Source organism: Lynx rufus, unplaced genomic scaffold (assembly GCF_022079265.1).
Source record: "Lynx rufus isolate CCGP_SWC_20201006 ecotype Redwood Valley unplaced genomic scaffold, mLynRuf1.p SCAF_10, whole genome shotgun sequence".
Taxonomy (NCBI): domain Eukaryota; kingdom Metazoa; phylum Chordata; class Mammalia; order Carnivora; family Felidae; genus Lynx; species Lynx rufus.
Genome location: NW_025814824.1, coordinates 86,403,690 through 86,419,723, shown reverse-complemented (window position 1 = coordinate 86,419,723; position 16,034 = coordinate 86,403,690). Strand labels below are relative to the sequence as shown.

At 56.1% G+C, this 16,034-nt stretch overlaps 1 protein-coding gene across 4 annotated transcripts in view; it reads left to right on the top strand.

The window, feature by feature from the left end:
* Window positions 1–4,150: 4,150 nt before the first annotated feature.
* SH2D3C (SH2 domain containing 3C) overlaps window positions 4,151–16,034 on the top strand; it is a 30,299-nt gene continuing 18,415 nt past the window's right edge. The window contains exons 1-3 of one of the 4 annotated variants that reach the window (XM_047069975.1): window positions 6,681–6,766; window positions 8,450–8,584; window positions 10,303–10,491. In XM_047069975.1, the coding sequence (XP_046925931.1) occupies window positions 8,541–8,584; window positions 10,303–10,491 (233 nt within the window). In that variant the 5' untranslated portion in view covers window positions 6,681–6,766; window positions 8,450–8,540. The other 3 variants (XM_047069972.1, XM_047069976.1, XM_047069973.1) reach the window with 3 other exon arrangements.

Below are 16,034 nucleotides of genomic sequence, written 5' to 3'. Positions count from 1 at the left end.
GAGGCAACATCCCCTGGCCAGGGTCAAACAGCTGACCGGCAGCCACATTGGGATTTGAACCAGGTCAGTCTGGCACAAACTCCAAGCACTTAGCCATATCAGGGCCCCCACCCGTCTGGGCTGTGGGCAGAGTTAGGCTACAGCCATGACAGAGCACCGCTGGCCTAGGTATTCTGGATGCCCACGGGGGGTATGGGAGGGGATGGTAGTATTCGGGGCCTACCATGGTTTTGGGTGGCCTCCACCATCAGACTCAGGCTGGATGGGTCCCCTGCCTGTTTCCCACGAGCTCTCCTTAAGTCACATCCTGTGGGCAGACGCCTCAGCAGATGTTCCGGTGTTGTCACCTCCACCCCACCACCCCTGCCCTGAACCCCAACATCCGCCAGTCACTTCCCCTCAGAGCTTCGGGCCCTCCGCTCCCCTTGGCAGAAGCAGTAGGGAATTCTTCAGAAGGCCACCTGTGCTGTCCAGGCATGGGGTCCCGGATCATCCAGGTGGAAAGGCGAAGAAACGAGGTCCTCGCTGGAAATGATTTCTCACTGACTGACTTCTGATTTGCTAGCTTGAGGAAAATGTTTCCTGCCTCCACGGATCAGCTAAGCCTGCAAAGCCAGGCACTGGCCAGTTTGTCAGTTTGCTGACTAACCGACTGGACTCTGTGAGAGCCTCTGGTCCCGCTGGCATTTAACAGAGAAACTGAGGCACAGAGTAGAAGAGGGAATCATTGGCCTGCTGTTTGACTCTGGCCTAGACCTTCTGTTTTCCTCCCCTGAGCAGGGATGAGGTGGGGGGGGGGGGTGGGCATAGGGAGGGAAGGAGAAGACAGGCTCATGGGTGGGCTGATCTTGGCTGCTCGTACGTCCCGGGAAGAGAAAGGGGTGCTGGATAGGGAGACACTGGGCAGAGGATCGTAGTGTGATGCTTGCGGCCCTGTAGACCATGGACATTCTGCCCACACCAGCTGGGTGCTGACTCTGTACCCGGCCCTGTGTTGAGACGTGTCATTTCCCTGGGGCTTTACAGCTCCCCTCTTAGGAGGTTGCTGGAATTGGGCCCAACTTACAGAAGAGGGAACTGAGACTCGGGGTGGTGACGTGCCCTGCCCAAGGCCACACATCCAGGAAGCTATAAATCTGGGATTCAGAGCCAGGTCTCTGCTTCCAAAACCCAGGGTCATTCGTCACCAGCCTCAGTACCAGACAAGTGGATGGAGCCGGGGAAAGCCTAAGACCTATGGCAGGCGTGGGGCCAATACACATGTGGAAGGCAAATTCTCCTCTGAGGGGGCATGAGGTCTGTTTGGAACATGCAAGCGAAGACGCAAGTGAATGTAATATGGGTAATACTCGCAGTATAACTTTTATTTCACTGCCACGGGACCGTGTGAGGGATGTTGTATTGGTCTCATTTTACTGAAGGGAGAAAACGAGGCTCAGAGAGGTACCACGACTTGCCCAAGATCACGCACGTGGGGTCTGCATGATCCCGTGTGCCTGGGGCCAATGCCTTCGACTGTGACGTCGAGACCCAACGGTACCTGGCCAAACTGGGGGCAAGGGAGTCACAGATGGGGGGGAAAGGGGCAGGAGGGAGGGGACAGAAACCAGAGGAGGGTTCCCTGGGGCACCATGGCTCAGTCTGGACCCGGAGCCCCGACCGCACAGAGGCAAAACTTCCAGCCGGTGGAGGGAAGAGCAGCATTCTGGGTGTGGGTCCAGCCCAAGCCGAAGCCCGGAGGCGCGAAAGCACTTGTGTGTTCAGGGCTGTGGAGTGCGGGCCGCTCTGGGCCGGCCTCCAACGCAGGCTGAGGAGGGCCTGGGGGACAGCCACCCGCCGGCAGGTCCCCAGCCGCACTCCCAACGGCCACTCAAGGCAGCACAAAGGGGGCTCTGAGCTCAGTGGAGCCGCCACACTGAGCCCCATTCATTCTCCCAGGGACGGGCAATTGCGCCGGCGCCCGGGGCCAACGGCGGCAGCACGGGCCTAGCTAGCACTCTCGCTGTACCTGCAGCAACACGGCCTCCCTGTGGCCGGGGCTCCCAGCTCTCCCACCACGTGCCCTCCCCTGGGGTCTTCTTGGCCTATGCCAATCCGCCCCTGGCCTGAACCACCCCCATCCCTCAGCGACCACCACCACGGCGGGGAGGGGGGGCTGCTGAGGCCACAGTGCACTAGCCTGGGCTCACATTTTCTCATTTCATCCTCCCAGCAACCCCTGGAACTGGGAGCTACTCTGACCCTGTTTCACAGATAGAAACTGAGACCCAAAGTGGTACAGGGTCTGGGGCAGTGTCACACAGTGAGGCGGGAGTGACAGAAACCCAGCATTTAGCCCAAGTCCCTGGGACTGCCTCCTGGGAGAGAAGCCAAGGGGAACCACCCGCTGCCTTCCACGAGGAAGACCCCTCACTCCCGCCAGGCCACCGGCCCTATTCTCTCTTCTGACAACTGGAGGAGGGAGGGGGCACCGGCTTGGGAGCTAGGACACCTGGGGGTCTCGTCTCTGCTCCTCCTGAGCCTCAGTTACCTCATCTGTGAAATGGGACAGTACCAGCATTCGCCTCACAGGTCGGTCGTAGGGACTCAACGGACAACCTGTGGAGGTTTTCACCTCCATGCCTGGCTTGTGGTCAGGGCTCAGTAGAGGGACCTTCTCTTCCCAACTCCGTGACCGAGAAACCTCATTCTTTCATGTGAGCTTTGAACACTGTTCCCATCCAGGTCTGTCTGTGAGCAGGACTCTGATGTCTTGATCTCTCAGGCTGTGTCCCTTTTCCCCTCAGGGCCTCGGTTTCCCTCTCAACCCATTAAGAAGGTTCAGTCAGATGCTTCCCCCACCAGGGCCCATCATCCAGTTGCCAGGGGGCTTCTGGAGCCGTAGGAGTGGAAGTTAGGACCTCAGCCTCCACAGCTGGACAAGTAGGCCCTAATGCCAGGGAAGGTGACTTTCGGGGAGCCTCAGTTTCCACATCTGTAAAATGGGGGCAAGAGAAACAACACCTACCTCTTAGGACGGAAGGACTGCGCTTTCTGGCCGGAATGAACTAACTGATCAGAAGACGTTAGTCATCATCATTTTTGCTGAGGATGCAGGAGGGGCCCCATCTGCCCTTGGACTCCCTCTCTCATAGGCTCGGTTGCCAGCCTGGGGGCCAGGATGATAATGTCCAATCGTGCTGGAGCCTCTGTGAGTTCATTGTGTATCTTGCATTTGTGCCCATTCTTGAGATCAGTTGACTGGGGCTTCAGAGGCAGGAGTAACTTATGCGCAGTACACAGAGCTGGGATTTGAAACCCCTGGCCTTGTGGCCACCCCAACCCCTGCAGCTGCTGACAGCCTCCACAGGTGTCTGGGACAATCTGTGTAGGGAAGTTTCATTTCCTCATCTCTGTCCTGCCCGTGTGACACACACACGCACACACGTAGGCTGGAAAAGCATCAGACTGTGGGCTGAGGGGTCTAGAAGGGTGAGATGTAGCCCTGTCTGTGCCACCAACCTGCCAGATGACCTGGGGCACTCCCTCTGCCCATCTGTGCTCCAGATCCCCCCATCCCTGTATAAAGGGTGTGGTGGACCAAATTGCCACCGTGTCCCCCTGGATTAAAAAGGAATGATCATGCCTTGGTGGGCACCGATTCTGTGCCAGGCTTCACACCGAACTGGACCCTGTGAGGTGGGCATTGCAAATACCCCCTGCTCACAGTGAGGAAACTGAGGCTCAGGGAAGTCAGTGGCCTAGCCAGGATTACACGGTGACAAAGTAGCCAGCCAAGATTTGAACTTGGGTTTGGGTGGTCCCCAGGGCCACGGGCCTAACCACAGCACTCTTCACTGCTCCCAGTCCTTCCCCAGGCACCGAGGCTTAGAAGAAACTGCCCTGTGGGCTGGCCTGGCTCCCAGCACCCTTCCAGCCGCTGGCCAGACCCCCTGACAGCTGTCAGCGGGTCCCCCCCACAGCCCCCACCCAGTGGGCTCCATTCCCAGGGCCTGTGGTTTGTCCCCCCAGGCCCTCCGGGTCCCATGGGCTTGTGGTCTGCCCCCTGCCCCCCCTCCCCCCCATAGCCAAGGTCAAGGAGGCAGCCCATGGGGGCCCGGAGTGGGGGAGGCCCTGGCCCGCCCCCGTGGAGAGGATGGGGAGGGTGGAGCTGTGGGAGTTTCACTGGTTTAAAAATACACAGAGGAAGCGAGCGGCAAGAGGGTGCAAGAAAGGGGAAGGGGAGGTGAGGGAAGAACCTCAACGTTGATGTCCGGAGTCGAGAGCGGCCACTTGCCCGCTGGCCAGGGGCTTTACACGACCCACCAAGATGACGGAGGGACCCAAGAAAGCCAGCAGAAAGTTCAGTGAGTGCAGGGTGCCCTTTGCACTGCCCTTCATCTCTCTGTCTGTCCATCCGTCTCAGTCTCTCTCTGCATTGCTTCTTTATCACTGTCTGGTTTCTGTTTCTCTTTCTGTCCATCTCTATCCCTCTCTGGAGTTCTCTGCTTCTGGGTTTCCTTGTCGCCTTCCCTCTGTCACTCTGGCCCCATAGCTCTCTCTGTCTCTAGCTGGTTTGGTTCTCCATCTCTGCTCTGCCAGTCTCTGTTTCTCTGTCTCACCATTTGTGGGTGTGACCATCTCTGGTTTCCTTGGACCTCATGGGGCCGGGCAAGGGAGGACCTCCACATGCTCCACGCCCTGCCCCTGGAATTGGTTCACACGGGGGCTCAGTTGGAAGTTACTGGGGCCGGAGTGGGTATGGGTGCACCAGGAGAAGCTGCCCCATGTCCCCACCAGCAGTGACGCTGGGACCCAGGGCAGCTCGATGAGGGGTCACCCTGACCAAGGCTCTGTTTCCCCAAGTCAGTCTCCTCCGGGTCTCAGCCAACTTTTGCTTCCCCTGAGCCCTTCAACTTGACCGTTGACAGCACGGGGGGGGGGTGGTGGGTGGGGGTGTGCAGGGCCAGGATTAAGATGCATTCCACAGATGAAAATACTGGGCCCCAGAGACATGCTTTGGATCATATGGGGCTGCCCAGCAGGGCTCAATCCCATGTTCCTGGACTCACCTCGGTTTCCCTCCCTGTCCCACTACTGTTTCCTCCAGATCCCCCAGTGCCCAGGAGACAGCGGTTCTTGGCCCTCCTCCTGGCAATTGGCACAATTCTGCCCAGAGGTATAGCTTTCTTAGAGCAGAGCCTCAGAACTTTCTGACAGTGTTTGTCAGGAGGCAGAGGCTAAGACAGTCGAGGGTGGGCAGGGCTGGGGGGAAAGCCCCAGAACACTGACCCCAGCAGTCCAGAGCCCTGAGCCCCTCATCAGGGCTCAGCCTTGCTGTGTGACCCTGGGCAAGTCCCTCCCCTCTCTGGGCCTCAGTTTCCTCTCTCATCAATGGGGGCATCGTGGTGAGGACCTGAGGAGGCAGAGGGTACCTAGGAAGTGGAAAATGCCAGAGTTTTTCCTTTTCACTCGCCTGGAGGCCATAGGGTTGTCAGAGGGTGGCGGCTTAGAGGAGGGACAGTCCCACAGCTGGGGGCAAGGAGGAGGGAACTCACAGGCACCCCTGCGGAAACGAGGAGATGGTATCACCCAAGCCCTGCCGCCTGAGTCCCCACCGTGGGCTCAGCTGACAGGAAGGACAGAACCTCAGAGAGTGGGCCCCCCAGGCTCCCAACAACCCCCTTCTCATTTCATCCCCTGTCCCTGGTGCTCAAACAGCCCCTCCTCACTCACCCCACCCCACGACCACACAAACATGCTTCACCTGCCCACGATGCCACCTCGCGCGGGTCTTTCCACAGCTCTGACCTCCGCTTCGTTATCTGCAGAAAAGGGAAATTAAGCTTGTGTCATTGAGTTATGCTGGGAACTCAGTGATGTAATGCATGAAGCATAGCTGACCAATGCGGAGGCGTTCACTGCAATCATCGTCATTGCCTTCATAACTTCTCCAGGATATTCTGGGTGCCAGGCACCATATTAAGTCTGTTATTTACATGCTTTCCTTCAGTTCTGCTGTCCATAGGAGGTGGGCACTACAATCTCTATTTTGCTAATGTGGAGAATGGGGCTCAGAAGGGTCAAGTGACTTGCCGAAAGTCACACAGCAAGGATGTGGAAGAGCAGGGACGGTCGCTCAGGTCTGTGTGACTCTAGAGCTGCGTGTTGTTCTACGGGAACAAAGGGAGTGTCAGAGAAGCCCTGACCCTCCTTGAACCCTCAGTCAGAAGAACGACATGTATTTTTTATTATTGCTGCTGGCATTAACTCATGTCTTCCCCTTGCCCTCCCTCCCCCCACTTCCTCTGCCAGAGTTCTTCAAGTTCAAGGGCCTCGGGAGTCTCTCCAACCTCCCTCGGTCTTTCACTCTGAAACGGTCCTCAGCCTCCCTCAGTATCCGGTCCCACCTGGAGCGAGACACCTTTGAGGCTACACAGGATGACATGATGACTGTCCCACAAAGCCCCCCAGCCTATGCCCGCTCCAGTGACATGTACAGCCACATGGGCACCATGCCTCGCCACAGCACCAAGAAGGCTCGTGATCAGCAGGCTACCCGGGAGACCAAGGAGGTGGGCTCTGAATCCCACCTGGTGCCCCAAGATCTGCCCAACCCTCCAGGCCTGGAGGCCGCCAAGGAGGTGGTGGTGGGGACCAATGCCCCCCTGGAGGACACCCCAGCAGTGGGACCCAACCCTTCCGTAATGGGCCCCAAGGGAGAGCCTGAGGATCCCAGCGCAGACAGAAAAGAAGAAACAGCTCCCAGGAATGTGCCTCCGGAAAGGTAGGTGCCCACAGTGGGGTGGGGGTGAGAGTGGAATCTGCGGGAAGGGTGTCTCCAACCTCCTGCCAATAGAGCCTGGAGAGGAGCCCCCCCCCCACACACAAAACACACTTCTAGGGGGAATAAAAACTCTACACATGAACCAAGTGCTTACTACAGACCAGGCACTATGCTTGGTCTTTCACTTGCAATTAATTCTCAACAAAACAAAACAAAAACAACTGGGGAGGAGATTCTGTCATTTCCATATGACGGATGAGGAACCGAAGATTCAGAGAGGCAAAGTCATCTGCCCCAGGCAGGTTGCACATCTGTCAAATGACACAGGGGAGATTTGAACTCGCCCTAGGCAGCCTCCAGGAGCCGGCTGGGCCCCAAGCCCAATCGCTGGATCCCTGCCCAGGACCCCCACACCCAAATCACCTTTAGTTCTACTGGACAACACTGCTCCCCCTGGTTGCCACTTCACTTGGTTATAGGGTGAGCTGAGTTCATGCAAAAATACACATAGCGATGATATGACCCTAGCACCCATTCTACTGGGTGTCAAAACATATGTTACTCACCGAACGCTCTGTAAAAGCATTTATTGTTATATCATGAGACCCATCTTACAGATGGGGAGACTGAGACTCAGGCAAGGTGGTAGAGCTGGATTTGAGCAGAAACTGCCCGCCTCCAATGGCGGCACACTCATCTCTCACATTGTACCCACCACCCTCTAAGCTGTACAGCTGTGTGCTTCGTGCCCTCGGGAGACCCCTCAATCTCAACCACAGGAGTCTCCAGCTTTTCAACCCTCAGGCCCTGGGTCTAAACCACACTGGTCAGATGTACTTATTGAAATAAAGAGGGGAAAAAACCCCAGCTGAGCAAAAGTAACTCTAGGGCCAGTTCTGAGACCTCTCTGGAATGGCTTTGCCCTGAGACACCAAGCACAGTTTCTGTGTGCTGGGGTAATTGAGTCTAGACCTCTGTTCCATGGGGAGCAAGACTTTGTAAAGTTTCAGAATGAATCTAGTCCAGACTCTGCCTCTTACTGACTGCATGACCTTGGATAAATCTGTTTCCTTTTCTGAGCGTCCGTTTGCTCAGCTGATAAATGGCATAATGATAGCACCTACCTTGTAGGGCATGATGAGAATCAAGAGTCACATACAGGACTTTTAAAATCTTAGCACAGTGGAAACACAGTAAATGTTTTTCCATCATCCCTGGCTGTTCCAGGCTGCTGTCTTGTGCCGTCCCCTCCTTAGTTCAGCCTCATTTGAGGGTGGAAGAGCAAGGATCGTATGCAGGGGAGAAGGCCTGATAGGTTCTGGGGCGTTCTGAGGCAGCCTAGGGTCTGAGACGTGCCTTGTGAGTTTGCAGGAAAGGGGCGGGTGGAGCGGCGTGTCTGGGGGCGTGGCCCTTTCAGGCTGCCAGGCGGACTGCTGAGGGAAGGTGGTGTTGGAACGGGGCGGGTCAAGGCAGAGGGGTGTGTCCGGGGGGCGTGGCCTTCCCGGCCTTGGACGCTAACAGATGGGGGGAGGGGGAGGAGCGAGACAGGAGGCGGAAGGGCGTTCCCGAGGCGGGGCGTGTCCTTCCTAGCGGGAGGTGTAGGCTGTGGGGCGGCCCCCGGCAGAGGGCGAGGGGCGTGCCCGGGGCGTGGTCTACAGGTCAGGCTCCGCCCCCGGAGTACAGCTCTGCGCTTCAGAGCTCCCTGGCCTGAGAAAGGCGGGAGCCCTCGGGCTGAGGAGGTACCCAGGCTTCAGGCAGCGACTGCGGGGGAACCATGACTGCAGTGGGACGAAGATGTCCGTCACTGGGACCCAGAGGGTGAGTGACCGAGCTGGGCCTGAGGAGGGCATGCGGGGATGGCAATGGTTTGAGGGGAAATCGGTGCCCCTGGGGCAACCAACATACCAGGATGCCCGTTAGCATCAGGGACTTTTAAACTTTCTTTTGGTGTAATTCTGTCCCTGCCTTGCCCTCGCACAGGCTGGGTATTTACTTCTCACAACAGCCCCGGAAGAGGGGCACGTTTATCATCCCCATTTTACAGATGAGTAAAGGGAGATTATTTGCCCGGTTCTCCACAGTAGTGAAGGTTAGTTAGACCCAGGGTTTAACTCCACCTTCCTGGACCATGCCCTTAAAGGCTGGGCAGGCTGTTCCCCTCCCACAGGGCCAGGGCCTCTGGGAAGGATGGTCCTGAGAAACCTTGAGAATGCCAAGTCTAGGACCCAGCCTTCCTCCTCTGTGGGCAGGGGCCCTGGTGGTCCTGGCAGTGCCTCCAGCATCAGGCCTGGCCTAGAGCTGGTGGAGGAAATAGAGAGACTGCCCTCCATCCCCCAATCATCCAGAGTGTCCAATGGTCCTGAGGTGGGGTCAGGTTAGCAGATCAGATTGAGCCCCCTCCTGGTGTCCTGAGACCCAGTGTCCCCACTTGCCCTCCAAGCCAAGCAGGAGGCTAGAAATGAAATGTTTCTTTCAGGAGTCCCTGAAGCCCAGCCCTGTGTCCCAGAGTCAGGAGAGCTGCTTTGCCTGTGTGATCTCAGATTTGCCCTGCCCTACTCTGGGCCTTAAATCTCCCCAGCAGCCCAGATGGGTCTGGGATGATCTCTGAGGGTACATCCAACCTGGGGAGGAGGGCATTTGAGAATTGCCACTGAACAAGACTGGGGCCCCATTCCCCAGTGTCCCAAGGGGGTCATCTCAGTGGCTGCTCAGGGAGTGGTCTAAGCTGGGGTAGATGGTGTCCCTCCCTTACCCCCTGGGAGGCAGGGTGCACCTGGAGCAGAAGGAAGGAAGGGGAAGAGGTGAAACTGCAGGAGTTTCCTGGTGCCCTGTTCTCTGCTGAGATCGTGGGGGATGAGGAGGAAGGAGGGAGGAGGGGCCGGGAGCAGAGGGGGTGAAGAGCCCTTAGCGCCCAGAAAGGACAGCACCAGCCTAGCCTCACCCTACCCCTAGCACCTCAGCCTTCTGCAGGGAAATAGCAGGTCCAGAGAGCCCTGACGACCCTCCTCTGCAGTCTCTGTTAAGGAGGAGGAAGGGGAGGCCCAGTGAAGGAAAGGAGGCCCCAACACCTTCCATCCAGACCCATGCCCACACACAGGAACTTTTAGGCCAGGGTCCTAGAAGAGGGGGTCAAGATCTGGCTCATAACTGGCCAGTCCCTGCTTGAAGCACCCAATGGGTGCCACCTACCACACAGGCCGTGTGAAAGGAAACTTCTTTTTGCTTCATTTTACCGGTGAAAAGACCAGGATTCAGAGGCGGGAAGGGATTTCCCTGGGGTCACAGAGAGATGAGGTGTCAGAGCCTAGACTTGATCCCAAGTCACTAGACCACATTTTACCTCCTGCAAATAAAAATCTCAAAGCCATTTCTACCGTTATTGAAATGACTTCCCATAAGCCCCTGGAAGACAGATAATGGGAGCCCACTTTACAGATGAAGACATTGAGGTTTTGTGAGGTTACTAACCTGCTCGAGATGACACATTTAGTTGTTTCACTCATTTTAATATTTACTGTGATGCAACTATGCCCTAGATACTCTTCCAAGTTTTGGGGAGACAGCAGTGAGCACAGCAGACAAAACCCTGCTATCATGGAGCCTCCGTTCCAGTGTGGGGGGAGACATGATAAGACAACAAGTTATATGGTTCAGCAGAAGAGAAAAGTGCTGGGAGAAATACTGAAACCAACCAGGGGTATGCCTGGTGGTAGCAGTTTAGGAAGGTAAGCCAGGAAAAAGGTCACCTTGAGGTGATGTTTGAACAAAGGGATGTGGGAACAAACCCTCTCGATATCTGGGGAAGAGTGTACCAGGCCAAGGGAACAGCAGGTACAAAGGCCCTGAGGTAGGAGGGTCCTTGGCATGTTTGAGGAGCAGCTGGGACCCACAGTGGCTGCAGGAGAATAAGATGGGGGGCCGGGGGGGAGGGTGGAGTGGTGGGAGGCGAGGCCAGAGAGGAAATGAGTTCAGATAATGGAAACCCTGGAAGGCCCGGCAAGGACTGGGCTTTGATTCAGCGAGAAGCAGCCATTGCTGGCCTTGAGCAGAGGAGGGCCTCATTCTGACTTATGTTTTACGAGGACCTCTCCTTTGAGGAGGGTTTGAATGCACTTCTACTCATTGTAAAGTGTCACACCCAAGCGTCCTTCCCTCCCTGCCAGATCACAGAGACCCAGACCCCTCCACCCCCCACTCCCACAGCTGTTCAGAAGGAGATTGGGAGAAGGTGCACCCCATAGGGCAGCCAGGGGCACCCTGCATGGCGGGTGCCCCAGCCCTGGTGCCAAGCACTGAGAACAGGCCAAGAACCCCCCCCCCCCCCCGCAACTCTCCACCCCATCCCATTTCCTTTTGGAATGTTGATTCTGGTCCAAGAATTTCCAGCACTCCCCAGAGTCCCACGACCCTCTCTCGGCCCTTGCAGAGTGACGTCAGCTGCTGGGCATCTGGTAGTGATTACCCACCAGGGGAGGGGGCTGTGGTGGGCCCAGCCTGTTCGGCCTGGTCAGGCTCTGGGCGGCTGGTCCTTGTCTTCCGAAGGGGCCCAGCTGCTCCCAGCTCTCATTTCCTGTGGAGACTTTCTCACAGTCCTCGAGACCCCCGGATGCCTCAGGCTGTGGGAACTGCACTGGCTCAGGAAGGACGGGCTGTACCCCCACCCCCAGCTGGAGCCACATGCCCCGAAACCCTCAGGGGACCTTGCGTGCGGAATCCTGGACCTATGTGGAGTAGAGCTGGGGAGGAAGTTGGATACCTCACCGACTGGACGACATTGAGCAACTCCCTTGCCCTCTCTGACCCTCAGTTTCCCCATCTGTAAACTGGGGACAATAATAGCACCTGCTTCACAGGGTCATCTTGAGGACTAGCTGAGGTCCCGGGTTTGGCCCAGGGAAGAACCAGCACACAGGAGCTGCTCTAGCTACCACCGCGCCCATGTTCTAGAAGAGTTCACTGAGGCCCAATGAGGGGGACTTGCCCAGGGTCACACTGCTTCCTCCCGCTCAGCGGAGGGCCCTCTCCAGAGCCAAAGAGGGTCCTCTCTCCTCCCATCCCTGCTCCATTTCTTCTTCTTGACATAGCTTTTGGGCTCCTAGTCGGGTTGAAATATTATTTCTCTTTGCCCTCCCCTCCCCACCTTCTCCTCATCTCTACCCCGGAGTGGTCCCCTTTTCCCAGGGGAGCCTGCCTCCTGCAAGGAACAAAGCAGATCTAGTCCGAGCAGCTGTGAGTCCTGGATCAAGTCACAAACTTCAGTGTTTTCCATTATCAAGGGCATGGCGGTCAGTGCTCCATACATGCCCTCCCCTTTTGCGTATCAGTTAGTAGCTCTCAGGGCTCAGAATCCTCAGCTCTGCGCTGGGAAGAATGGCCTCCCTCTGCCCTATCCTCACAGGGCTGGTACCCTTTCTGGACACCTGCCGGCAAGCTCACCGCTGTCCAGAAGACTGAGGGCACAGAATGGTGGAGAAGGAGCGGGGATGCCTTCAGGACAGTGGTGGCCCATCTTACAGGAGGCAGGGCAGGGCAGGGCAGGGCAGGGGCTAAAGCCAACAGCCTTCCTGGCAGAGAACCCCAAAGGCCCCATAGCAGGGTAGGCAGGGAAAGGCAGGGATTTCTGTCCCTGCGCCTGGGTGGCTCAGTCGGTTAAGTGTCCAACTCTTGATCTCAGCTTAGGTCTTGATCTCAGGGTCATGAGTTCAAGCCCCACGTTGGGCTCTGCACTGTGAAGCCTACTTAAAAAAAAAAAAACAAATAAAAACCTAAGGAGCACAGAGCAGTGTTGCTTCTCTGCCGGGGTGAGTGACGATTGGAGCAAAGGGTGGAAAGAATCTCAGGCCTCAGGAGGGGCAGGATGGGAGATCTCCATGGCTGGGAGCTTGGGCAGCACGAGGAGGCACACGAGGAGGGTCTGGGAACTCTGCACCCTTCCTTCTCAGGATCCTCGTGGCCTCTCCGGGAAGACAGTTTTGTCCTTTTTCCAGGAGAGGCCCTTGGACATCAGAGAGGTGAAGGCGGGGGAAAGCAGAGAAGCAGGAGGCAGAGGTCGGGGAAGTGTCCACTTGAGGCCACGTGGCCAGGCCTGGAGGTCCAAGGGAGCCAACTGGGGGTCAGAGAGAGGGTAGATGGGCCACAGGCCTGTCTGCAGAGGGCAAGGCTGCCCATGGCAAGGGAGGGCCAGGGTGGAAGGGGACTGCAGCTGGTATCTACTGCCCCTCCTCCAGGATCCCTCGGGAGCCTTGCCCTTTCTCCTGGGCCGGGTCGGAGGCCCTGAAGGTAGAGCTCAGATCTGGACCCGTGTTGGGGAACTAAAGGATCATGGGCTCTAATAACTGCTCATTAGTCCAATTAATTAAGCTAATGTATGCAATAAGCGGTATCAGTTATCAGAACAAATCAGTTAATACAGGCAATTAAAAGGGCTGGTTATTTGAATAATTAATGTGGCTGATTAATGGGACTGATTTAGCTCAATTGTCAGTATTATTTATTAATTGATTTCACCACAAATATTAGAGAGGAAGTGCCTTTTTAAGTCCATAAAATAAAAAAAAAAAATTAATTAACGGAGCTGAGTTTTTGAAAATGGAAGCTTTGATTCCTGAATTTGATCATAACAATGGGAGGGAGAATGTTCTAGAAATCTCCAAGCAAACTGAGATCTGAAAACCAAGTAGAAATTTCTCTGGCCTAAGGGAGAGAGGACGTTCCAAGCAGAGGGAACATCCTGTGCAAAGGCCCTGAGGCTGGAGGAGGCAGAGGTCTTTGGAGGAAGTGCAGGCAGGCTGGAGAGCAAGGAGGAGAGAGGAGGGATGGCTGACCGTGCCAGTCACAGAGAACTGAGCCATGAGAACCAGACTTTGTGCCCAGGGTTGCATGGAGATGCTGTGTGACATTCGTTCACTCCAAAAAATCTTTATGGGGTGCCTGGCACTGTTCTAAGCAGATCCCAAGCCCTGTCCTTGTGGAGCTTATGTTCTAGTAAGAGAAGATAGACGATGCATGGCAGGTCACATGAAGTCCCACAGACAAAAACTAACCAGGGAAGGGAGGTAGGGAATGTGGAGTGGGTCACACTTTCAGATGGGTGGCAAGGGAAGGCCTCACTGGGAAGGGGACATTTTAGTAAAGATCTGATGGAGGGCAGCGAGAGAGCTCAGTGGTATCGGGAGGGAAAGTATTCCAGCAGAGGAGGGACAGAAAGTGCAAAGGCCCTGGGGTGCCTGGGTGGCTCGGTTAAGCCCCGCGCATCTGGCTCTGTGCTGACAGGGCAGAGCCTGCTTGGGATTCTCTCTCCCTCTCTCTCTGCCCCTCCCCCCATCTCAAAAGTAAATAAATACATTTAAAACATTTTTAAAAAGAAAGTGCAAAGACCCTGAGGTGGGGACAAAATCCAGCAAGAAGCCCAGCATGGCTGCAGCAGCATGAGTGAGGGGAGCAGGTTAGGACATGGGATGGGGAGGTGGTGAGGACCCACTCTATAAGACTGTTAGGAGGACTTTGGCCCTTACTCTGAGTGACACTGGGGGGCCACTCCTGCGGGTTGAAGCACAGGAAATCCCAAGATCTGACTTCCACTTTAACGGGAATGCGCTGGTTGCTGGAGTGAGAACAAGTCACAGAAGACACAGAGGCAGGGAGGCCAGTGCTGAGGTGGTGGCCGCAGTCCAGGCGGGTGATGGCAGTGGATCGGAGGCAGACGTTACGTTTGGGAAACCCTAGAGTCTTGTAGAGGGGCAGGGTGAGGTGATGGGGACTGAGTGTGGCCCAGCTTCTTGGGTCTCGGCCTCTGCCCTGAGCTCCCCTGTTGGCTCGGACCCCCCAGTCCACTTGATCCTTGGTGCAGGCACCCCCTTCTCCAAGGCTCTCCTCCCTCGCCAGAGCCCAAGGGGAAGTAGACAGGAAGGAGGGAGGAAGCACTGGGGCGATCCCAGTGTCCTGTCCAATCTTTTCCCAGCAGCGAGCGGATTTCCGGGACTGAATAGCCGGAAACTCTGGGATGGGACACCTCACCCGGGAAAAGCTGGCAGAGGTGAGCGGGGAGGAGGGGTCCCCACTCCAGCTGGCTCCCACAGCTGCTGGACGGAGGGAACCAAATTGGCTTTGGAAAACGGCTGTGGCTGTGGCTGGGGTGCAGCTTGAGAGGCTATGTTTTTTGTTTTGTTTTGAAGTTTATTTATTTTGAGAGAGAGAGAGAGAGAGAGAGAGAACAAGCAGGGGAGGGGCAGAGAGAGAGGGAGAGACAGACTCTTAAGCAGGCTCCATACTGTCAGTGCAGAGTACGACACGGGACTCAAACTCGTCAACCGTGAGACCACGACCTGAGCCGAAACCAAGATTTGGACGCTTAAACGACTGAGCCCCCCAGGCGCCCCGAGAGACTATGTTTTTAAGTCAGGAAGGACTCTGCAAGAGGGAAGGTTAGCAGTGGGGATGCTGGAATGTCAGAAGAGGGAGGCCTGTCATACAACCTGTCACCGAGGAGCCCTGTGGCCTCAGGAGCAGGGGGGGGAACCCTGTGTGGATTTCTGCCCTGGGAATGCACACCTTACCCATGATATTTTAAGCTCAGATTTTGTGTGTTGTCTTAAATTAAATGTATTTTATTAAATTTATTACATTTACACGCCAGGCACTGTGCTGGGAGCTTCGCCACGAACGAGGCAAAGTCAGTGCCCTCATGAAGGTGTCGGGTAATTAACGGGCCACAAATAGATGTAAAATGATCATTGCAGGCAGAGGCTGAGGAAGATAAAGCAGGGTTGAGGACAGGGAGTGAAGGACCAGGGAGGGTGGTCCGGGAAGGCTTCTCTGAGGAGGCGTGTTAAACAGAGTCCTAAATAAACGAGGGGGAGGGGCAAGCTGCATGGAGATCCGGAGGAAGGGCATTCCAGGCAGAGGGAATATGCTCCTGGTAGCAAGAGTGAGCCAATGTGGCTGGGGCGGAATGAGGGACAGAATAAATGAGGGAGGCAGGTTGGGGGTCAGCAAGGTGGGTGGTTGGGGGCCTCCAGGCTACACAAGGCCTTGTAGGTTGGGGAACGTATGACCTGCTTTATGCTAGTTTAAAAAAAAAAAAATTTAATGTCTATTCATTTTGGAGAGAGACAGAGAGACTGAGACAGAGCGTGAGTGAGGAAGGGCCAGAGAGGGAGACACAGAACCCAAAGCAGGCTCCAGGCTCTGAGCTGTCGGCACAGAGCCCGATGCGGGCCTCGAACTCACACACTGCTAGATCGTGACCTGAGCCGAAGCCAGACGCTCA